Source organism: Opisthocomus hoazin, chromosome 1 (assembly GCF_030867145.1).
Source record: "Opisthocomus hoazin isolate bOpiHoa1 chromosome 1, bOpiHoa1.hap1, whole genome shotgun sequence".
Lineage (NCBI taxonomy): Eukaryota > Metazoa > Chordata > Aves > Opisthocomiformes > Opisthocomidae > Opisthocomus > Opisthocomus hoazin.
Genome location: NC_134414.1, coordinates 20,162,286 through 20,187,669, shown reverse-complemented (window position 1 = coordinate 20,187,669; position 25,384 = coordinate 20,162,286). Strand labels below are relative to the sequence as shown.

At 41.2% G+C, this 25,384-nt stretch overlaps 1 protein-coding gene and 1 long non-coding RNA gene across 10 annotated transcripts in view; one reads left to right on the top strand and one right to left on the bottom strand.

The window, feature by feature from the left end:
* Positions 1 to 6,936, bottom strand: part of GRIA4 (glutamate ionotropic receptor AMPA type subunit 4) — a 254,290-nt gene extending 247,354 nt beyond the window's left edge. For 8 of the 9 annotated variants that reach the window (XM_009938500.2, XM_009938501.2, XM_075418087.1 and 5 more), the window contains exons 1-2: positions 6,413 to 6,936; positions 5,122 to 5,280 (exon numbers count right to left, since the gene is read on the bottom strand). In XM_009938500.2, coding sequence (XP_009936802.1) covers positions 5,122 to 5,280; positions 6,413 to 6,500 — 247 coding nt within the window. In that variant the 5' untranslated portion in view covers positions 6,501 to 6,936. The remainder of the gene's footprint in view (positions 1 to 5,121; positions 5,281 to 6,412) is intronic. The other variant, XM_009938502.2, reaches the window with a different exon arrangement.
* A 1,350-nt stretch (positions 6,937 to 8,286) lies between these two features.
* Positions 8,287 to 11,862, top strand: LOC142361123 (uncharacterized). The gene is made up of 3 exons (XR_012763653.1): positions 8,287 to 8,337; positions 8,813 to 9,017; positions 10,787 to 11,862. It is a non-coding gene; the product is annotated as an uncharacterized LOC142361123 (long non-coding RNA).
* Positions 11,863 to 25,384: the final 13,522 nt, after the last annotated feature.

The following is a 25,384-nucleotide window of genomic DNA, read 5'->3' as shown; positions in this document are numbered from 1 at the left end:
TTCAGCAAAGGCCCACAATTTATTTTCTCAGCAATAACCCTGAAAATTAAATCCAGACTCTGATGGATTGGAGCTATCGATGGCTGATTTTCTCTCTGCTGTACAGCTACTTACACGTATCACATTCAGAGATACGGAACAATTTGAATACGGATCTTCTTATTTCTCAAAAATATACAGAATCCTTTTTACAGCAAATTACACCCAAGTACACATATATTCTTTGATTCCATCAGCAAGTGCTAATAATAGAAATTTTAAGAAAAAATGTTTTCAATAATTGGGAGTCTAGCTTGAGATAAACTCCATGTATTAAAGCAAAACACTGACTTCAAATGGGTTTTTATAATCGATCCTATTTTAGAAGGGTACAATTTAATCCAGTTCCATTTTTCTAGCCAGCTGGCACACTATTTGCTTTTGCAGTTCAAACCTGACCGTATGGTATGCCTTTATGGTAACTCTCAATACACTCCAAACCACATCCCTGGGAATACTGTACTGCTCTTGATAGCAAAACACCGTTCAGCTGTATGAAACCTCACTTTCTAAATAAAGAACACCACAGTTTTAAGTGACACTGATTAGTAAACTAAGGTTACACTCCTATTGCTAAATTGAGTTGTAATTATAAAGCAGAATTAATAACCAAATTTAATGAAAATCCCATTATGACGCAACTTAGCAAATCAAAGCTGAAACTGCTATAAGTAAAATGACAGATAGTCACAATATAAAGGCCACACTACATTTGAGTCTATTTCCTTAGCTTTCGGGATGTCTCAGCAGAAAAGTTAACTCCAAAATGACAGTGCTGCTCCCCTCACCAGCAAGCACAAGCCCAGAGACAGATCCTCAGAGAGGGAAGGGGGATGAGGGAGGTTCCTGTCTATCCCCAGGGCTGCCTCTGACCTTGGTGGAGCTCACCCAGAAACTGCATCGATGCTGCTGAGGCAGAATCAGGTCCTCCAAATTCAGATCATCAACCCCGCATCAGTCCAGAGGGCATAAAAGTCCAAGAGACTAACTCTTGGAAAAAGAAGAAAGTTCTTCCAAAATACAAAGTTTTTAATTCCACTATGCTTTTCTTCTTGTGATCTGTATGGCACATAATAAACAAAGCTATATTTTGGGGGGATGGGGGGGGGGGAGATTAAAATCGTGCAAAAGATGAAACAAAAGGAGAGTTTGATTTACCCCAAATTACACTTATTAGGAATATATTAATCTCAGAATACACATGAAGTCAAACAGACTCAAAGGGAAAAGCCATACTTTTAGTACGAAACACTGATGAAAGACTTGAATCGATCTCTTTTCTTCCCCATTTAGCCTATTCCTGTACAAGAACTGCAAGACAGGTGATACCTTCAGGATTTTCAAAACTTCAACAGAAAAATTCTCAACTACAAGGTGAGAGCTGGAAGGCAAACAGTTCTTTGCCCAATTATAGAGCTACCTCTCAAAAGTATGCAAGCAAGTTTAATGTTGACTGCTTTGCTGAGATATACTACTGTAATATAGATGGTGCATGGAGTGGAGAACATTATTCCGCATTCAGCTAAAGAATAAATAGATACAATCCTCTCCAAAAATCAATGCATTGCTCCAACATCTCAAATCAAGCTGAAGGTGGATTTCCAATCATGAGCAAAATTTCCTGCTTAGAATGTGCAAACCAACGTATGCCAATAGTCAAATGTTTCAGCTTTGGTGTATTGTGTTCTGATGTGTAAGAATCTTGTACTATTCATGTTTTGCAATAATTTCAGCTCTCTCTGTCAGTAAGAGAGATTCTCTGAATAAAGTATGTAGTGCAAAAGAAATGAACAGAGTTTAAATAAAACACACCAATGGGAAGAGGAAGAAAGAGAACTATCTCTAAACTGGTATAGTTTGCAAACTTACAACAGAGTCTACCTCCTTAAGCAACCTGTTCCATATGTATTTGTCATTTACAACAAAAATACTAATGTTCTGGGCCTGTTTAAAGAAAACAAAAATGTGTAAGATAACCATTAGAAGATAGATATTAAACTGAATATACAAATTATGCCAGTTCCAAGAGTACTCCTGGGTGAGCATTTGGCTATATGTTATTAACTAATGAAAGGAAAAAATATTCAATTTTTTTCAACATTGCAGTGAGTTACCTGCTAATATACCATCCATAATCCTTTGAAATGGTCTGTTTACTGTCCCTAACACACACAAGGGGCCAGGCCCTGAATCCTCACAAGTAACATCTGCAGCAAATGGAAACAGAAATACAGGCAACTGGTCATGTCTCAGAGCTTTATGCTTGAACTCACATGAATATTCATTTCAGTCCAGCAGCTCTAATGCTTTTGTACTGTATACCTGAGGACGTGTGCGCTAAGTAATTTCTACACAAACAGCAAGATCCAAAGCTGCTGTTTCACAGCGGTTCAGCATAGAGTTATCATTTCATATTTCCATGAAATCACTTAATTCAGAGCTGATGGTGGGGGTTCTTTAATTAGGTTAGAAAATCTCACACATCTGCGCTTTAGAAGCCTCTGTCAAGCCAGCAAATTCAATCACATGGAAGCCGGTGTCCTCCAGCTATCAGACAATTGATTTTTGCAGGATTCTGCTCATATTTGGCTTAAGGGACGGGCAGTATGTTCATTCAGTTGTCAGTCAGTTTGCCTACATTTCATTAGGAGAAAAATTGGCTTTCAGTAGACAGAAAAAATATTTTTCAGTATTAAAATGTTTAAAAAAAAGAAGCAGTTGGATTATTGGCACGAGACTGCAAAATGTGAAATAAATACAAACTTGGTCTGATGCAAAAATACATGTTGGTTTAAGTGGGAAGTACAAACCAATATAAGGCCTGTAGAATTACGCCTATTTAATACAGACCTGTACAGAATTATGACCATACACACACATAAACATATACATTTACTTTCCCCCTCTTTCTCTGCCTCCCCCCATACTGTAAAGGTTCAGCATCTCTGAGTCATTAAACTCTTTGGAACTGAAACTGGGTTCAGTTAAAAAAAAAAAGGATCAGGTTACGAATCATTGTTTCTTTAGACGACAGCAAACATAAGGGGACAGGTTTTCCTCGGTTAAAACAATGCAAGGTAAACATAACCCAAGGTGGTTGGAATGAGAGCGAAGAATCTGCTGTGAACAGTCTAAATGAGGAAAGTTTTGGGCAAACCCTTTTTGATTCTATGGTGTTAGGCTTACACAAAGAAGTGGTTCAATTTTAGACAATTTAATATTTATGCAAATTAGAATTAATTCACTAACATCCAAACGGAAATGCTGTGCAATACCCTTAATCCAAAAAGTAAGAATAGCCTCAGAAATTATTTGGTAGAACTGGATGCGTAGGCAGAATCTAAACCAGTTGACTTCACCTGAAATTACGGATTTCAATATGCCACAATTTTAGTCCCCTCCCCTTTCACTAAAAATTAAAGTTTAAAAAAGCTACTGTGTCATTCAACTTCATGGAATATATAATCAGTGCCTGCAAAAGTTGACATGCATTGTAATATTTTCTCAATGAACTACACCTGCATACATCTGATTCCTTCCGGCTTCAAAGCACCTTTTTAAATGTTTTCTCCTTATGGAATTTGATACTGATTTTCACGCTAAACGCAACTAATACATTGCTTAATACAGAATTCACACTTAATAGGACATCAATCTTTCCTGCATAAAATGAATGGAGCCATTTTGGCAGCTCAGAAGCTTTTCATGTTAAATAAGGTGGCAAGGTCATCTGAAACTTGGGAGTACCAAAGACTCGTCTAAATAAATTTAGCAATCATTCAATAAATTATACATGAGAACTGCACAGTACATGGTATGTTTAGATATTAAAAAGTGCCACAGAGATGGCTGTGAGAAAGCGGAGAGAAACACAGTACGAATTTTAAAGGCACGATGAACACTAAGACCTTCTCCAGTATGTTTCTATTTTAAACTCGCTCAGCAATGTTGCTTAGGGCATCTACTTCCAGAGGCAGCTCACTCTTGAATGAAGAGGAGGGATTCGAAAAATTAAAGGCCACAGAGGAAAACCTACAGAGTCCTGAAATACATGCATCAAAGTAGTCATGCTACTACAGTCTTCAGCTTTGCCATACTATAACCCTCTGTCTTACATAATAACATGAATTCTTTTTTATAAGCCAGACATACATGAAGACAAACAGAAATAATGCTTTGCCACTCTCAGAGATCAGGCAGTACCCAGCACGTGTTTTAACCACTGCTAAAGACTCTGAGGTGATTTAAATACAGGAAGTTCAGCTAAATATTCTTTGCTTTATCTTAAAAAAAAAAAAAAAAAGAAAAAAGTAAATGTTACCTCATTTGGTAAGGGCATATCTTTCTCTGTTTTCCTCTCGTGGTGTATGTGCATCTGTGTGTGTGCAGGTGTGTGTGTGTAGAAAATATATAGTAGGAAGAGAATATTTGTTCCACTTGAGGTGGTCTGTGAAATCAAGTAGATCAGATACTAACTTGATTTGGCACCAATGTATGGATGCGTAGAGACATATCCACAGGACGTATGCATTACGAGATGATAAGAGACATTTACAACCTAGAATATAAGAGCAGGGCTGCCTCAAGTGACATCACCAGATCAACTGCAGCGTCAACCAACTCTGATATATTATCCTGCACACCACTGCTTCTCTGTCTCCTTCCCAGCCATTAGAAAAGCATTTGTGAGCACAAATATTGTCGCACATTTTCAAAAACACGCAAGGCACACCATACCCAAAAGCGAACAAGAGTAACTGTGGCATTTGTGGACTGATCGAGACATTCATAATTTTTCTTTACAACAACAAAATCCATCTCCATAGAAACCGGGAAGCAAGAAACTACAGTAATAACACTAAAGTAAATGTCACATCAGGTTAGTCAGCAGAAGGCAGGAGAAGGGATTTTGCTCCAGTTAGAAACTAACAAGGATTGCTGCCCCTTCTGCTCTTCTGCGAAGGGTATCCATAGTGAAGACACTTTTGGACATATTTGCAATGTGAGATAATGATGTCGTTTTCTGTTATTTCCACTGCAATCTACCTGTACGATGGACAGATCAATGGCATGTCTACTTACAGGCATTTGTTACAGCAAAGCTGTTAGCTGTTTCAATGTTGTCTACATGAGGAACCAAATTAAAAGGTGCTTCGGATGCATTGGGGCTGGTGTTATGAAGAAAAATTGCTAATCGAAAAGCAGTATATTCCTGATCTGTGTTCCTGATGAAGAGACCACCTACAAAAAAACAGAAAAAAAAGCAAAGGAAGCAGGGTGAATTATTTGTAAGCTACTAACTATCTTGTCACACCAAGCAACTGTCTCTCCCAAAGCTGCACAGTAAGGCAAGTCCTGAGACTTTAATGGATAAGGGACTGATCATATTCATAATCACAACCGCTGCCTTTAAATCACTGTCCTCAATCGATTTTAACCTCCCTGATGCATTCATGCCTCTTTTCTGACTTCTCAGTTTCCAGCCTTTCATACATAAATACCCAGATTTGTCATGATTACAGTGACCTTTGAAAGTGTTTAGCCTCCATCTCCCTGATACCGAACACACTGGTAAATCAGCTACTCAACAGCCTCTTACATCAAGTGGCGGGCTGATTAAGGGGAACGATGCTTTCTGGATTAAAAAAAACAAAGAAAGAAAATACCAACTCGGTCTAGGATAATCTGCACCGAACAGGAATATAATGAACTTTGCTCCTCTGCAGCCATGTGCAGGCAGGGAGCAGTTCAGCCTTATTAGCAGCATCTTTACAAGTCCACGAGAAATGATGCAGTGATGGAGCTGAGCTGGAAAGAATTCAGATAGCTGCGTCCCATCCGAAACACGTCCGACAGGAGGGAAGCAGGAGGCGATGGGAAAGGGGTGAGGAGGGGGCACAGGACTACACAGAGAGACCTACAAAATCCTAAACTTTCCAACTACGGGAAGGGAAAGAAAGGCAGCGTCGCCTTCTACCCGCCACCCGCACCGGCTACCGCAGCCTCCGGTGCACAGAGCTCGCCATCCCTCTGGGAGCCCGGGAGAGGCGGCAGGGGGGGGCCGGAGGGGCTCAAGCAGCCCAGGGGCATCAGCCTCGAGCCCTTCCTCCCCTCCCGATCCCACACAGCCCAGAGCGGGCGGGAGCTCCGCAAAAAGACAAGCGTCCTCCCTCCCGCACACACAAGTATACGGACGCACACACATCTATACGGATGCACACACACAGGCAAATGCACGCGGATTTTTCATGAAGGCAGGGAGGTGAACGAGCGGTGGAGAAATCTGCGAGCTGCCTTCGGAGCATCCCCTCCAACTCACTTCGCACAGGACCGAACCCCCAGACACACGCCCGCAGCCCGATGCAGCGCTTACCTATTTGCACGCTGCTAGGAAAAGCTCCCATCGCTAGTCCCCAAAAGCCAGAAAACAACAAGACAAGCTGCCTGCAAATTATCCTCATCTTCTCTTTTGCCTCTCTGCCTCGCCTTCTCCCGCTCGCTCGCTGGGTGCTGCTCAGAGAGGCATCGAGGACGAGACGGCTACAAACAAAATCAAGAATTAAAAAAAAAAATAACAGAAGGAAAAAGCAAAAAGAGGGAAAGGGGAGGAAACGAGGGGTTTCCTCCTTTTTCTTTTTTTTTTTCTTCTCTCTTTTTTATTTTTTTTGTGTGTGTGTTGTTTTAGTATCTGCTCGCGATTCCCCGCCGCCCGCGCTCTGGCTCTCGGCCGGCCGCCGCCTCAGCAAGCCATCCCGCCGCGCCGCGCGTTTCCCGCAGTCTCCATCGCCGGGGAGCGGTCTCCGTCCGGCTGCGAGCGCTGCACATGCAGAAGATGGTGGTGAGTTTGGCGGCGGGGGGGAACGGCGGCTGCCGGCGCGGCGCGGCGCGGGCGGACATGCGCCGTGCGCCGCACCCCCCCCCCCCCCCCGCATCCCCCTCCCGCACCCCCCCCGCCCCGTTCCGCGCCGCCCCGCGGAGCCACCCGCGGCGCCCGGTGGACACTGCAGCGCCGGCGGAAGCGGCGGGGGGCTATTTCTTGTTGTTGATTTTTTGGGGGGTTTCTCCCCCCCCTCCCCCCCACCCCGGTCCTGTCTCCCGCACGTCCGCGGGCGCGCAGCCACCGCGGGGCTTGGTGCGGGGGGCTTGGTGCGGGGGGGCCGGGGGAGGCGGCTGCCCCGGGCTCTGCCCGGGGAGGGGGGGGCGCGGCCGCTGCAGCCCGCCGCTCGCGCGGATGGGGTTATTAAGTACCAATTATTATTAATGAAGGCGGCAGGGCGTATCTGCATGCGCTGGGCAGGCCGGACACCCCCCCACCCGCGCAGCCGGGGGTCTCGGCGCGGGCGGAGCGGGACCCCTCCGCGCTGGCGGCGCGGGCTGGAGCGGGGGCACGGGAGCGGGGATGCGCTCCGCGCCCGCGGGCGCTCGCACCGGAGGGAGGGGGGGCGACGGGAAGGCAAACTTCGCTGCTCCTATGCCGCCGCCTTTCCTATTATTTTTCCTTGTTCCTTTTTTTTGCTTTTTCAGGTGGGGAAAATAACGAAGGGTTTTTTTGTGTGTGTGTCTAGACCCTTCTTTTTGGTGCCTTTGGATTTTTCTTTCCAAGCCTTGAAAGTTCCCCAGAGCTGCTGCCAGAGGTCTGGGGATACTGCAGTTAATAATTAAAAGATATATATAATAAATGATAGGTAATGAAGTCATCCAACAATAGCTGCGTGTCAGAGAAGGGAGCTTCTAGTCTCGCATGTGGCTTTGCAGAGAGATTTCTGTCAGTCACAGGGAATGATTGGAGCTCCAGTAAATTATTTGTAAAATGTTAATTTGTAATATGAAAGAATATTGATTTTTAAGGTGAACTTTGTGGCTCCGTGTTCAAACACACAGATTTGCTCCAAGACCAGAGTTTTGGCTGCTTTCACTCAGGTTTGCTTTCTTAGTTTATTGCTGAGAGCCCCCAAGCTTTCCTGTTTTGGGGTGAAAGACACTCTGTTTAGCTGATGCAGAAGGTGACAGTGATTCCTGAAGCAAGACTGTGAGTGCCTTAGCCTTGCCCACATACCCCGAAGACCAAGCAAAGAACACTGAAAACAGATATATATATATATACACACATATATATATATATATAAAAACTTATCTGCATGGGCATGTGTGACTGTATGAGTGGCTGTGCCTATGCATGTGTGTGTTTGGGAGGGTGTGGGGTTCCTGTAAGTAAATTACTTTTTCAGAGATTTCCTTGCAGATCAGTGGCAAACAGACTTCACCCTCAATTCAGAATACTCATTCCATTATTTTTCAGTAAGTCTTCTACTTCCCTTTACTTTCCCTCCACGTATTCCCATCCTTCCTCTGAATCTGCAGGCTTGTGCTTCATGATACTTACCCATGGCTTTTTGTGACCTCTGCTTTTATTCTTGCTTGTCTTTGTTTTCTTCTTCCTTGCCTTGCCTCCTTCGTCTCCCTACATTCTCGCCAGTATTAGGGTCCTCTTCCATCCCTTAGCATTCAATTTTTTGACTTTGTAAATGCAAGTGAGAAGTACTGAAAATGGAATATTTCCATTCCTTAGTGGCTGGGTGGTTCTTCACCTCTAGGAGCAAATGAATTTGGAAACAGGCAAAGCATTTAGTTAATTTGGTGACACATACTCATGTGAATTCATGCCAAATATGTATAAAAGTTTAGGATTTTAGACATATGTCCGTCATAGTGCCACAGCAAGTTACTGCCTACCAACTGAGTTAAGGAATATGCTTTGGTCTTTTTCAAATAGAATGGCAGCATGTTAACTTCAACTTAATTTGAGAGTCCACAAGGAACCATTTCACACAAAGGTCTAATCTGATTTGACCAAGAGTCTCACCCAGCAGTTCCTACACCAAGTCTGTAATTTCTATTGGATTGGAACACACATTCCAGTGAAACATCCAATCTTGATTTAAAGACTTCAAGAGACAGGAAATCCATCACTTTCCTGGGTAAGTTGTTCCAGTTGTTACCCACTCTCATTTGTTAAAACCTGCATTTTTCTAGCTTTGCTTTCTAACGTTGACTATCAGAGATGGACCCAGTATTCCTGTAAGGGTGTCACTCAGTGCTATTGCTGGAAATAACCTGATCCTCTACTTGACGCTCCCCAGCTTAGGCATCTCAGGATCATTTTTGAAACTATGGAACGCAGAGGGAAGAAAGGGAAAGAGGACACCATAGCAATTTCATTTGAAAGACACGGGGAGGGGGGGGAAAGAGTTGCAGTGTCATAAGGGGAAAAATCCCATTTCACTAAGTTTTGAGAAGTAAATGGCAGATGACTAAGTAATTGATCATAACGTTTATCTTACAACAAAACTGGAACAGGAAAGGTGACAGGGATGTAATGAAGATTAGGGCTGGAGCGGAAGAAAGGTGAGGGAAGTCTTTAGAGTGACTGCTGCTCTGGTGGGTTAACCATGGCTGACTGCCGAGCACCCACCAAGCTGCGCTCTCACTCCCAGCAGAACAGCGGAAGAAAATAAGATGAAAAAGGTCATGGAGCATGATAAAGACAGGGAGAACGCTCACCAATTACTATCACAGGCAAAACAGACTCAACTTGGGGAAGAGTAAATTTGTTGCCAGTTAAGAATGGAGTAGGATGGTGAGAAACAAAGACAAAACTAAAAACACCCTCCCCACACACCTCTTCCCAGACTCCACTTCTGCTTTCACGACTCTTCTTCCCCCCCTCCTCCCCCCGCTCCCCTGGAGCAGAGCAGGGGGATGAGGAGTGGGGGTTCTGTTCAGTCCGGAACACTTCCTCTCTGTGCTCCTTGCTTCTAATGCTTTTGCTCTGCTCCAGTGTGGGTCCTTCTCATACAGTACAGTCCTTCAGGAACAGGATGCTCCAGCATAGCCTCTCCATGGGCCACAGCTCCTGCCAGAAAACCTACTCCTGCGTGGGCTCCGCTCCACGGGCCACAGCTTCTGCCAGGAGCATGCTCCAGCATGGGCTTTCCATGGGCTGCTTGTTCCTTTCAGGCATCCCCACCTGCTGCAAGTGTGGGGTCATCCACAGGCTGCAGGGTTGATATCTGCTGCACAATGTTCTTCTCCATGGGCTGCAGGGAAATCTCTGCTCCAGCACCTGGAGCACCTCCTTCCCTCCTTCTTCACAGACCTTGGGGTCTGCAGGACTGTTTCTTTCCCATTTTTCTCACTTCTCTCTCATGCAGCTGCTGCACAGCATTTTTTCACCCTTTCTTAAACACGTCATCACAGAGGTGCCACCAGCATCACTGATGGGCTCACCTTTGGGTAGCGGTGGTTCTGTTTTGGAGCTGGATGAAACTGGCTGTGTCTGACATGGTGGCAGCTCCTGGTGTCTCCTCACAGAGACCACCCCTGCAGCCCCCCCCACCCTGACCTTGCCACAGAAAGCCAATACAGCTGTACGCTGCCAAGCAAGAGGAGACCAGAGGGGAGAGTTTGTGTGTTTTCCTGGTGGCTGCTGGAGAGCTGTTGCATGAAGCCACTTCTGAACTGGGGTCCCTGGCTCTCCTCAGTTGCCTTCAGGCAAACTGTGAAGGTTGTGGTAGGTGATTAAGGGATAGGGGGACAGATCTCTGAGTTACGCAACAAAGTATCAGAGAAATTAAAAAAATTATTGTATAATGTTTTATTGAATGTATAAAGAGTGTGGAGTGGACAGACTAGAGGGAGTCTAGAGGGGACTGCTGGTAGTTGGTGGCAAATGCTTTCTTTGCCTTAGGTCGTGTTAACAGCTCATGTTGGCCTTGCCTGAAGGCCACCACTGGAGAAGACTTGCTCTTTAGAGCATGAGCTGAGAGGCCAACTATCTGCTGCAGCACCTGAATGAATCCTCCTGCAGAAGATGCATGAATATGATGCTTTTTCCCTCTGGCAAGGACTGGAAACCCTTGGCTATTTTCTTGATCAGATAGTTTGTGCTTGGACTAAATACATTCATGAAAAGAACCTGCAGGAACTGGAATAATATGAGAAGATCTGTGCAAGAGAAGAAATTAAGGCTGTATGTTAGCCAGGAGGAATAAAACTGCAGAGAAGATGGCAGAGGTGTTCACCTTATGAGAATCCCAGAGGAAGAGCAGGATATGAAGGAGACAGACACTTTGGCGTATGGGCAGAGTTTGTGATGCATATGTACTGAGAAATACCCACATGCTCAAGTAGCAGCTTTGATTCATATTTGTATGTTCTCGCAACAAAACTGCCAATCCCAGCTACTCAATATATTAAAAAGGCATGCCATTATGTGTCTGGAGACATGTAACTTTGTGAGGGAGAAGAGAACCTGATGGAGAAAGGGCAAAAGTGAAGTTGTGCTAATTATCAAGGATAGGTTGAGACAATTAGCAGTACAGAGAGGAGGAAAGGAGAAGAGAAGAGCAATTTTGCTAGCAAGAGGCACAGAAACAGAGCTCCACCACCATCCCTCCCCATCAGGTTGCAGGTGCGCTGAGGCAGTGACAGCGTGAGAACGGACAACACCCTGACCCTGGCCTGTGTGCCGGTGCTGCTACGTGAGCTCCTTCAGAGTTGGCAAACGTCTGTGGCATGAAGGATCCCCATGGCACAACCGTCTGGGCACAGAGCTCCAACCCTAAAGTGGGTTCAGTCATTTAGATTATTCTTGCTTCAAATGCAATTCTCCTTGCAGCTTTCACTGTGTGGTCACTGGAAATGCTTCAGCGATAAATGAATGATGGAGAAGACAATTGACTCAACACCCTGTCCTTTCTTAGTCCTTTCTTGCCTTATGAAATGTTGTAGCTCACATATCTGTCAACTGGATCCATTAGACTGTAAACTCTGGGACAAGGCTATGTCTTTTGTGAAGTGCTTAGCACTTCTGGGCAATAAAAAGTAAATAAAATACAAATCATCTATGTAGAATTTTTTACACTCCACCCTCTGGCATGATCTCATGTCCCCTTTTGAAGCGATACCAGCGGCACTGAATAGATTAGCAGGGCACCAGAACAAGATACAGTTTCCTTTCGGTAGCAGAACTCGTCTTGCGGAAATCACTTTACAGCGTTTTCTCACATTTTTGTTTTTACTGACATTTTTCATCCATCTAAATTCTGGGGTAGACAGAACAGGTAATTATTTTTAATAGTGTTTCTCATCAAGAGTGTTACGTTGATACTGAAACAAGTGTAGTGCAATCCATTTGGCTTTGAGTAAGTTCATCCACCTGGTCCCACTGCTTTCTACCACGCTGGATGCTAACATCGTTCTTTGCAAACTTACTGAACTTCAGAAATTAAAGTGATATGGTAGGAGACCTTGACTGTGAAAGGAGAGGTTGTCGTGGTCGTCCTGCAGAAAGTGAAAAATCCTGATTATGCTTTAAATCACGCGGATAACAGTCAGGATTATTTCAGTTTGAGAAAAATGTGGCAACACTATTATAATTAAGAAATGTCATATTAAGTTAGACTTAATGTCTACGTAGAACATTATCCTATGTCCAACATTAACTGATAGTGGTTTATTAGGGAAGAGTATGAGAAGATGAGCAGTCCTTCATTTAAACTTGAAGGAACTTTGGAAAGGTTCTTCCTTGCTGAGTGCTCTCACCTCCTGACAGCCAGGGCTTTAAGGTGTCTAAACTGAAGATTTCATAGAGATCCTTGTGTTGAAGTGTTGCCTACAGTTGTTATTTCCATATATTTACTTCCAGTGTCCACAGCATCTTATGCAAACAAGCTCTATAAACCTATTCTAAGAAAGCAGTTTATTTAGTTTGTTTTAAACCTTATTTTATTTTGACTATTCCCTGACACTTCTTCAATAAAAAAGAGGTAAAAATCGAAAAAAGACTTAAAATGCTGTATCATCCACAGTTTTCTATACATTTATAATATTACCCTTCACTCACCTCTTCAGATGTGAAGAATCCTACTCCATCTATTCTGTCCTCCTATATCCTGTAGTCTATACTATAGATCAATCCTCCTTGCCACAATTCTCTCTGCTTCTTCTTACAGCTTTCTGAGGAGTAGGTCACACAGAACAGCAGAGGTTTTTTCAGGTGTAAAACTAATTTCTGTTTTACTCATTTCCTTTCCTAATCATTCCTAAAATGCCATTTCCCTCTGAGCATGCAGACAATGTTTTCAGGAAACTATCCACAAAGACTTCAAGATCTCTTTCCTGAGTGATAATAGCTAATTTAGAGCCTATCATCATGTGTGTATAGTTAAGGTTATTTTTCCCATGTGCACTACTTTGCATTTTTTTCATACGGAATTTCATCTGCCATTTTATTGCTCAATCAATTAGTATTGTGAGATTCTTCTGCAACACTTCACAGACAGCTTAAGTCCCTGAGAATTTGATACAAGAGCAAAATTGGAATCTATGCCCTTTAAATTTGATCTCGCCTTCATTACATTTTGTATGGTGTAATAGGTTTCTTCTGGTCCAGATTTATAACCCAGGCTGCGTCATGGGATGTACCTGAGAAAATGTGAAAGTTTAGAGCAATGTTTCTTTCCTAAGTGCACCTTACTGCAGTAGTAAATGCCAGGCAATTCTGAAGGATGGGGCAATTTCCTCATCAATTAGAGATGTGCATGTGGGAAAATGCACCAACTTAAATGCATTCCACCTGAGCCCATCTGGCCTTATTTATATAGTGAAAAAGATCGACTTTTGCTAATGCTGGTTTCTGCCCATCACTTATAATAATTCCTGAATTCAAAGTGAGTTATTCCTAGTCTTCTAGGTACTGTATGAGTTAGACCAACTGTCAGTAAGTTTACATGAAATAGAGTTTATAATAAGTGTATTTCATTCCTGTTTTTATACTTAGTTATCTGAGTACTTTTCTAAAGTAGCAAAGGAAGGGTTTCCCTGGGTGTATTTGAGGTGTGTGCTGGTGATGACCCACACTGCAAAGTCTGGCCAACCTGGTCATTCCCTGAAAGGGAGGGTACGGATTATGAAAGGCTATTCACCCGGATGTTCCTCTGCTATGCATTGGAGGCATGTGCATGGCCCTTCTGAGTCATGCGGTACTGAAATATTGCCTTTTTTAACTGAGAGTAGGATGTTCATTCTACATCTTCTGAGCAAACAACAGCCACAGTAACAACAAACCTCCCCCTGCAGATGAGAACTTTGCAGTGAAACTGAATTCAGTGTGGAATAAGATGGGAAGAAACAAGGAGAAAATCATCAGGAGACAGAAACTGGACTTAGATAATTACAGATATTTGGAGTGTGAATTACTGTGAATAAAAATTGGTTTTCCTTAACTCAAAAAGACATTTTCTTTGGGTTCTATTGAGGAAAAAATACAAAACATGTCAAAACATAATACTATTTCCACAAGAAAAAAAAATGTCCCCCAACCTTTTTTTTTTTCCTTTTTTTATTTGATGGATAATATTTTTCATTTCCTTACTAGTTCTCATTAAAAAGTTTTGCCATAACCTCTATGATATAATCTAAGCAGCAGAGTGAGGAACATGTCACAACAATACGAAGAATTGCATCTGTTCACTACCCAGAGCAGCTTGCTGTATGGACTTAATTGTCATTTCCTGTAAAAGAACCCAAAAGTTCACCTTTGATTGAAGGTGGTAATTTTTTAGCTCATTTCTCTTGTTCACCTCCCTACACACTCGTGTGGAAGGGTGAGCTGGTTTCTCTGTGGTTTGTGTGCCCCTATCATAGAACCACCACACCAAATCCAGCGGCAGAAGCCTCAGTATTGATGATGCTGGATGAGCAAAAAGGACAAGTCTGAACTCCAGATCCAGGGGGAGGAGGGGGATGGTGAAATTGCTGAGGAGAAGCCTCTGCCCTGTCCTTTAACTCCCGAGGTGAAGCAAATTTGATTAAAAAATCTTTCAAGCATAGGGACGAGGAAACCTCCAATGCTGTTTCTACAGAAACATACTTATAGAATGTAACAGCAGTTTGATGCACCAAATTGCTTGTAAAAATTAGTTTTAGTGAGGTTTATTGCCAATAACAATGATACTTTTCACCTACATCCAGTGATCTAGTCTTACCTTTCCCATTTCCTAACAGACCTGCATATTTGAGATATAAATATGCTGCTGTCGTACCATCTATACTTTCATAACAAAGCGTTACTTACTTGAAACTATTTCTCAGCTCCAGCAAAAAAAAAAGATCAAGAAATCTAATGCTTTTCTTAACACACACGTACAAAGACTCTATTTTCTGCTTAATTTTCACATTAATTAGAGCTCATACAATATTGCCTGCGTTAGAAGATGCATTTGCAGCCCACGGTTTTGGCCTTCCCGTATTCAAACTTTTATTATTCTCTCTATGGTGGGGTTAAAGTTTATCTCAAATAAATCTGTCTGTTTGCCTCAGCTTTAGCTAGCTTCCAGCAGCCATCCCCCACACTGCAATATCTGCAGGCTGGATAATTGCTGCCATTCAGCCATAGCCCTGTGCTATGTGTTTGTAGAACTAGAACCTGTTTTCCTGGAAAATCAGAACAGTCTTCAGTGCTTTAAGCATACTTGGTATTTATTCAGAAGTGTATGTTCCTACAAATATTCTGACAGTCAGGTCTTGTCTGGTTTTATCCAGTTATTTCTTCTTTAAAGTGTGAGCTATCCTAACCGACATCAAGGTGGGTACGTCTGTTACATTGCTAGGCGAAGTTATATGAAGCAAATCAGTGCTGTAATAATCTCACCCTGCACTAAAATCCCTTAGAAGCAATTAATTTTAAAGCTGTTGATTTGTTTAATATTTAATACACAGTGATTCATACTCTGTGAAGCTAGGGATTATTCATAGAAAGTTTATTCATGGAGCATCTTTTAAAACATATCAGACTGTCCTAAACATTCATGTAGATTTATTTATTAAAATTATCCAAAGTACATTTTATGGCAACTTCCTCTGTCTTGAGCTGTGCTGAATAGCCCTGCAATCTGTAAGTAAGCGCAAGAGAAGCAAGGGAACATTTTGGGGAAGAAAATACTACTCTGCAAAAGGGTGAAATTATCTAACCTTGTGTCACTTAGAGGACTCTTTTAAAAAATCCATAAATGGTCCCTGCTAAAGCACATCATGTGGTCACTGAATTAGAAATGCAGGGATGGAATAGATTTCCAAAGGTTACATAGTCCAGTCCCCTTGTGCTGGGGAAGGAACAAATATGCTAGAGCTTCCCACAGAGATTTGTATCTGGTACATTTTTTTTAGAATTTCTGCCAGAAGACTTTCCGATGGTGTCCTGTTCAAGTTTTTTCCTTACAATTTTTTTTTTTCTTAATACATGACCTACATAAGTCTTTACTGCAAGTTAAACTGGGTTCTTTTTTGTCTTTCTGGTGAACAATTGGTAACAATCGATCATTGTCTTTCCTATTAACAATCTTCCATATACTGGATGATTTATCAAGTCTTTACCTGCCTAGACTAAAAGAAACCCTTTTTCTGCAGTCTTTCGTCACAGATAATGTGTTCTCAGCCATCTTCTCTTTCTTGCTGTTTTCTGCTGTGTTCTTTCCAAAGTGACTACGTGTGTTTTGGAGTATGACACTGAAGACTGCTCGCACTGCTTCAGCTGCATTTCTCCCTGGAAACAAGTAGAAGAAAATGATCCTCACCCATATCTTACCTGCAAAATTCTTGACAACATGCGATTTTCCCTTTCTTTCCTTTGCAGTGATACTGCACTGTCGACTCACAGGTTATTTCTAATACACTTAAACTTGCGGGTCTTTTTTCCTAATTTGGCATTTAATGTGTTCATTTGGCATTACTTGCTGTTGTGGTCCAAACTTACTTTCTTTTTTTTTTTTTTTTTTTTAATTCTGGATTATGCCTTGAATACTACAATTTTGAATTCTAAAGTTGTTATCCAGACATCTATAACCCTGACACATCCTGGTTTCATCTGTAAATTCTATGCATTTACTTTGTAATGTATATTTTTAACTAAAATATTGGACAAAGTTGGGTCTGGAATCTCTGAGGCAACCAGCTTGAAAGAAAATCCCCATTTGGTACTGAGAAGTATTCTTTGAGAAGAGCTTTTCAAGCAGTCACACATTGTCTTCATTTTTTTTTCATCTAGACGTCATTTCCCTCATTTTCCTGTGAGAATTCAATATGGAAAACTATTAAAAGTCTTACTGTACTCAAGATACAGCAAATTTATTCTTCTTCTTAACGAATATTGCAATTATCCTGTCCAAGAAGAAGATTAGCTTGGCTTGACATTGTTTTTTTCTTGAAAAAACTGTGTTGGCTGGTTTTGTTATTCTTCAGGTGCGTGTCAGTTCACAATGTACCCATCTGTTCCATTTTTCTGTCGTTCATAGTTAGGTGGAGTGTTCAGTTTTCTCTGGACTCCCCATTATTCCTCTTTTAAAGATACATAGTTTCTTGTTTTCTGAGACTACCCCTATCAAATATGACTTCTCACATGTAATCACTGATGCTTCAAATACAGTGTTATTTATTTCTTTATGCACTTGGAGGTAAACTTAATCAGGTCATGGACAGTTTAATATATAAAATTCATTTAGAAATATTGGATATTATGTCTTAACTACTAAAGTTCAGAAGTTGTCCTTCAAACAGTTTAGAAGGTTTATAAGATTCTTGGAAGAATCACCATCATAAAACTATGCTTCCAGTTATGCCAGTGGTGTTTGAAGGAACAAAAGTCTGTTTCACACAGGTGTGCAGAACACTTTTAAAGCTAGTTTATTGCAGTTCTTTGGAAGTACTTCACTTCTTGCTCCTTGAAATGTTTTCTCATTGCATTATCTTGTAAGGAGCTAAAGCAATAGTTTAATAATGCAGCATTTCAGGAAGAATCTGGAGTGGGAGGAAGAAGGCAGTGTAATGCCCCGGGTGAACAGTTTATTTCTTTAGAGGTATTTCAAACATATTCATGTTATACATGCACCTAGCACATGTAAACTTCGCTGACAGTTTTTACATTCAGATCAGGTAAACTTCCAGCTAAATACACTCATGAATACAGAAGTAATTACTGAACTCTAAGGACAAGTTGCAATGACATTATCATTTGTCAGCAGGATACCAGTGACTGCTGTCATGGAAATTTTACATTAGCATCATTGTTAAATAGTCTGTTTACTAGTTTCTTAATGACCTGCAGCAAACAATGATTTGAACTACTTTATGAAGTTCAGTGTGGCAGGCTGCGGTTATGTTGAATGCATTTTCGTAGGTTAATGATATTAAGATAGAATCAACAGCAGCTGTCATGTTGTATGCAACCAAATCATCTATGAGTAGGTCTAGGTGGCAGCAGTTTCTGTGATGCTGGTGTAGGTTAGAGATACCAAGTTAGTTTTAAAATAGAATGCAAGTAGCAAGATACCTGGGCTAGCATGAAGTGCGGGGAGAGCTCTGCAAATCCATCTCATGGGTTATGAAAAGCGGGACTTACTCAGTCAAAGCTGCAAGGGTAGTTCACTGTAGCATCCAGCCCAGATCAGAAGTTTCTAGGATAGCCATGTAGACAAATTGAGATACATGTGGTTTTCTTTGCAATTATGTTTTAAGAGATACTCAAGAAACACTAGAAAGTGCCAAGAAGTTTAAAAATTAATTATTTCCTTAAATTTCACGGGCAATTACTTGACAGTTGAGAATTTGGATCTTTCTTTTTAACTTTCACAAATTATGATTTGATCTGTAACCAGAAGTTCTGGAAAGATTTAATTATAACCAATTAATTGAAAAATATACACGACTGCTGATATGCATAACAAACACTACATGTATTAAATATTAGTGAGAATTCTTTACGTGAGATGTTTAACAGGTTTCACAGTGGAAAAATTAGACTTAAGACTGTTACTTGGTACACCTGATGAAAAGGAAGTGTTCTTGGAAAGGTCAGTGTATATTCATGTACTTTTCTTTGCCAAATATAATAAAAAACATTGGTCTAGTTAGCAAGAGAGTAATTCATGAGTAGAGACTTCTTAAAATGTTACTTGTGTAGAATAATGGCGGATGGCGGTTGTGGTCAGCCTGTAACAGGTCCTCTCTGCTGCTCCTTCCTCTGCATGCTCTTTGCCTGCTCCAGTGTGGGCTCTCCATGACGGCAGCTTTCTTCGGGAAACATCCACCTGCTGTGGCATGGGGTCCTCCGTGGCTGCAGCGTTGGTGTCTCCTCCACCGCGGGCTCTGCCACAGGCTGCAGGGGCATCTCTGCTCCTCCTCCCCTCCTTCTTCACTGACCTTGATGTCTGCAGGGCTGTTTCCTCACTTCGTTTCCTCACACCTCACGACGCCATGAGGCATTTTGCCCTTTTTTTGGCACGCTTTCACAGAGGCTCCACTGTCTTGGCTGAGGGGCTCAGCTGTGCCCTGCGGTGGGGCCATTGGAGCTGGCTGGACGTGACATCTCCTCACAGCGGCCCCTCCTCACCTCCGACAGCTGGTGCGGACAGCGAGGCCAAGGCGCCGTCAGTGGTAGAAGCCGCAGCGGCAGGTACCGCCTCGGGAAAGGTGTTGGTAATTCCTGTCTGCGTGTCTGTGTGTGCTCATGTGTGTGTCTGTGACAGCCTGCTAGTTTCCAGCCGATCGCTTTATGGTATGCAGAGAATGTGAAAAAGAAAACCCGTAAGAAAACTTGTGATGTGCGCTTTTGCACAAGTTTGAATATTAGCAGGAACACGTTTAGTAGTTTTATGAAACAATATAGGAATAATGTTATTAATGTAAGAATCTACCATTTTATATTACTTACTAGAAGGGCTTTTGGGGAATTTTGCTGACTGTTCTTCACTCCTTCCTTAAGTTTAAATTAAGTGTTTGTGTGTTTACGTATGTAGGTCGTGCTAACTCTCCAGCTAGTAGAGTGTCTGAATCCCTCTTCATATCTTCATCGTTACGTTCAGTAGGCTTTCTACCCACTTTTAACTATTTTGTAAATTTCATTAGATTACGCAAAACAAATTGTTTTTGAAGGAAACTGATCCTGAAGGAAAATGTCTTTGCATTCATTATGAACAATTACTACTATTCCGTGTGCACAAGATGAAATGTCTCCTTCATTTCCACCCGTTATAGACTGCCTTGCAGTACTGAGGGCCACTGGGGGCACCCAGTAGTGCGGATTTCCAAGTTCAACATTTTTTGACGTTTTTTGCAATTTAGGCTACAATATAGTCCCAGAAGGAGAAACAGCAGCCCTAGAGAAAAGATATGTGAAAGGTCGTATAAATAAATGCTATGTATATTAGGAGCATTTAATGCAGGAGACTATTTAAAATTCAGTGTTTCCTAATGTTGTTAGCCAATGCATCTTTGCAGTGCATTCATTAGATCTCTCCGGTTCTATAAAGGTTCTTTGCAGGTAAAGATGGGTTGAAGTTTGCCACTAAATATTTACTTACTTGAGTAATGACTACACACCAAGTCAGAATTATGTGGACAATGTTCAAAGTAATTGTGTAATGACAGTTTGTGATAAGTAATGTATGTCTAAAAAGGAGCAGATTTCAAACCATAAATGCAGTTCTAATTCCTTGATTTTCACACTTCTAACTGCTTGACCTCACCATTTTAGCTGCATATATCATAGGGCTTTTCTTCCTGTTTAGCATAACACTTAGAAGGAAGTAAAAAAGCTGCTCCAACAGGGCAACTACTGACTGTCAAACTGAGAAAAAGATATTTCTCATGCCTCATTATTGCTTACTTCAAAATTATATTAGAAACTGTATTTGTATTTTCTTAATTTTTTATAGTAATGGTCCATACCTTTTGAACACGTTTATATCAAACTGTATGGAAAAATGGATCTTTCACATGGATCTTCTGTCCAATACTAGTAACATCGTTATTAAAGTTTAACTAAAAAAGGAAAAAAGAAAAAAAAATATTTCTTGAGCCCTAAAGGAGCCAGAAAAATTCTGAACATAAATTATAAGCAGGTTTATCTTTCAGAATGAAAACTGACATAAGAAATGTATGTTTCTTTTTTCATAGAATCATAGAGTCATTAAGGTTGGAAAAGACCTCTAAGATCATCCAGTCCAACCATTAACCTAACACTGCCAAGTCCATCACTAAACCATGTCCCTGCATACCAGATCTACACATCCTTTAAATACCTTCAGGGACAGTGACTCAACTGCTGCCCTGGGAAGCCTCTTCCAATGCTTGACAAACCGTTCTGTGAAGAATACTTTCCTAGTATCCAATCTAAACCTCCCCTGATGCAAATTCAGGCCATTGCCTCTTGTCCTAACACTTATGCGGGAGAAGAGACCAACACCTGCCTGACTACAACCTCCTTTCAGGTAGTTGTAGAGAGCAATAAGGTCTCCCCTCAGCCTCCTCTTCTCCAGACTAAACAGCCCCAGCTCCCTCAGCTGCTCCTCATAAGACTTGTTCTCTAGACCCCTCACCAGCCTCGTTGCCCTTCTCTGGACACACTCCAGCACCTCAATGTCCTTCTTGTAGTGAGGGGCCCAAAACTGAACACAGTACTCCAGGTGCGGCCTCACCAGTGCCAAGTACAGGGGCACGATCACCTCCCTGCTCCTGCTGGCCACACTATTCCTGATACAAGCCAGGATGCCGTTGGCCTTCTTGGCCACCTGGGCACACTGCTGGCTCATGTTCAGCTGGCTGTCAACCAACACCACAAGGTCCTTTTCCCCTGGGCAGCTTTCCAGCCACTCCTCCCCAGGCCTGTAGCATTGCATGGGGTTGTTGTGACCCAAGTGCAGGACCCAGCACTTGGCCTTGTTGAACCTCATACAGTTGGCCTTGTCCCATTGATCCAGTCTGTCTAGATCCCTCTGCAGAGCCTTCGTACCCTCAAGCAGATCGACTCCTGCCCAGCTTGGTGTCATCTGCAGACTTACTGAGGGAGCACTTGATCCCCTCATCCAGATCATTGGTAAAGATGTTAAACAAGACCGGACCCAAAACTGACCCCTGGGGAGCACCAGTCATGACTGGCCACCAGCTGGATTTAACTCCATTCACTACCACTCTCTGCACTCGGCCATTCAACCAGTTCTTCATCCAGCAAAGGGTACACACATCCAAACCATGGGCATTTCAGCATGAACAAGCAGGTTTCTACAGAAAGTTGTGTCAAAACTCACGCACAGTAAGAGCACATTCACAAATTAATAGTTTCTGACACAAATAATTTTGGAAGCTTTTTACTGAAGATGAAATTTTCTTTGCTAATGAGAACTTATGCAAAGGCTCAGAAACCCTGATTTTATAGGACAGGGTGAGTCCTGGCTAAACTAAAGAATGAGATTTTTCAGGATGAAGTCTGAGTAAGAAACCAGCATTGCTTACAGGAAAAAATGACGTGATTTGCTATAGAGCAGAGGAGGAAATAATCAGAACACCTGAAAATTTACAATACCTAGTTACTTTAACCAGAGTTTTAAAAAAAATATATTGCAACAAAACACAGAATATTTTTATATGGACCGCTTTATTAAATACAGTCAAGATTTAGTAAATAGGGAAACATTAGGTATATTTAGCTTTTTTTTAGTAAAATATTTGATATCTGTAGTTCAAGACCTGCCATTGACACCAGCTGAAGATGTCATTGACATGGGAATTGAGAGCTGGGGACCTTGATGTAAGGGAAAAAAATATGTCCTTAATTTTAAGGAGCTTAAAACAAGATCATATTGATCATTAGATATTATATAGTAGAGGACAATTAATTTTAGAAGGCAGACATGCATTATTTTAATCCTTTCTCTTTCTAATCTTTTATTTCATTCATATTGTTTGGCCTGCCACTATGAGGATGTAATTCTAATTATGCAATTTGTTTTCAGTCTTTGGTTCTTAATATGACTTGTCACCCCATATGTGGACACCTGTGTACCTGGCTTGAGTGTCCAGTTTAAGATATATGATTTCAAAGTTGAAGAGAATCTAGCTCTTCCATAAATCCTGCACCAAGCAACTTTCTCCCTAATTGTTCCCCTCTAACAGACAGCCAACACATACCTTTGGAAAGTTGATTTAGTGGCTTATTGATAAAAGTGCCGTTAAGTTTGAAAAAAAAAATCAAAAACTTACAAAGTAAAAACAACCTAGTATGCTTCCTCTGCTGAGGTAAACAACCATGGAAATACCTGTGGATTAGCTTATTTCTAATAGTCCTCCAGAAATAGTCCACTGTTTTTATAGTTTACAACATCTGGATGTACATACCTGCCATTGTTTCTTGCTTTGCCAGCTCGCTTTTGCTCGGGAATCAGCAAAAACCAGAACCACCTATTCTGTTCATCATAAAATAGAAAATTCTAGACTTGTTATATCCGAAAAGGAGAAAAAGAAGCAAAAATTAATGTTGATTTTGGTATGGCTTGCTCTGGAAGAGATCAAATCTGCATCAGGAAAGCTAACCTCACAGTTTGAGAGCACTTGGTCCATGCAAGTGAAAATACTGACATATATCATGGCCACAATGAGGGAACAAATATATTGAGCTAATTCTGAATGTAAGAACACCATCACATTGCAAAATAAAAAGCCTTGCAATGTGCCAAACTTACCAGAAAAGCAATAGAAATTTGTCTAGAAGGGTATCAGTTTCAGTCTTTAGTTGTTTTGCACGTAACCAAAATTAGTGTGTTTCTCCCTTGGTAACTCTAGAAACGTTCAGTAATGACAGAGAGGAAGGAAATGTTAATAAATAGCTATCTTCATATATGCAAAACTACTGAAAACTATAGCAATTGAAAACCAGACTTCTATTCAGATAAAAATTCAAAGAAATTGGTGTTGGCTTTTTATCTTAGTGTCAGTTTTCATAGTTATTCTTTGGCTTTTATACAGAGTTGGGTGAACTTGTTGGCAAAAAGTGTTTCTCAAGAGTTTAGGCCTTTTTCCTCAGGCAGAGGAAGAAATAAATCTCATAGAAATTCAGTGGTTTGAATTCCATGATATTTTAAGTTGCTCTTGTTACTAATATTAAAGAGTTCTAAGATTTCTGCAAGTACTGTACACGTGAAGGAAACAAAGTACTGCTTTGGATGTTCCACTGAAAAAGTTTATGATAGGAAACCAAATCGAGCCAAATAGAGAAGTGGGAGCTGGCTGAGAAGGATGACAGCTAGCAGTAAAAACAGTGATAGCTAAGATAGAGTCAGACATGCTTGAATGCTCTCCAAATGGTCAAGGCTTACTGCAGTTGCTTTAAGATTTCCTTCTTGACACAAGATGAATCCCAAAGTGTCAGTACATCAAAGCAACCTATCAGTTAGTGTTAATAGGAGTTTAAAAAATTATAAAAAGTAAACTTGAAAACTTTGACTACTTTGTGTATTATGTTCTCAAATATAGGACCAAGTTCAACCATACAATTTAAATATACTTTACACATAATGCATGTCTCAAATACTTACGCAGTAAGGTCTTGATCCTGTGAAGTTATTCACATGTATAACTGCACATTGAAATAATTCCGCTATCTCTGAAGAACTTCTTAAAGTTAATATAATGAATGGTTCATCGTGTTTCAAGAATGAGATACTGAGATGACATGTGAAGTACAAAGCTGAAGTATGGACAAGGACCATTGTGATGCTCCATAACTTACAGCAGCAAACAGTTTAAATCCTACATCCGTGCATCCAAAAGGCAATCTGTGAAAATCAATGGAAACAGTTGCTTGACTGATTGACTGACTGGTATTACATACTTCGACCTTTACTCTAAGTCTCAGTGAACATTTACACATTCATCATGTGGATCATGGTTCATGCTTTTTGGGCACATCTATAGAACTAGGCTTTAAAAATGAGTAGATTTGTATTTATTATGTATTATTTAAAGGCCTCTTTTCATGGAGCCCAGCAATGTCTCTCATTCCTAACTTCTGCTTTGTGGACTGGGATCCCGTCTTGGTTCAGGATCATGTCTTTGGTTTGTAGCAATGGAATACCAGCTTCCTGCTCAAAACCTGTTGTTTTCAGGAAGTTAATGAATTTGAAATGAAAATAAATTCTCCAATGAAGGTTTGCTGCAATGTCATCAGTTTTTCAGAAGCTTCAGCATTCAGATTCCTTGATAGCAAGGAAGAGCCGCAAAAAGAGAACAGACTTTTTAAGAAAGAGACATATTTTCAAAATCACTGTCTTTTTTTGTTATTGTTCTGCTGTGTAAGATATCCAGTGGTAATTTGAGGTGTTTCAGTTATAAATGTTTTACCTATAAAAGTCTTGTTAAAATTACTGTTAAGCTTATCAGATGTATAGACAAAAGGCGCCATACATGGGAGATACAGACACTAAATTTAACATTCAGATTTATGATTTACACATAGATA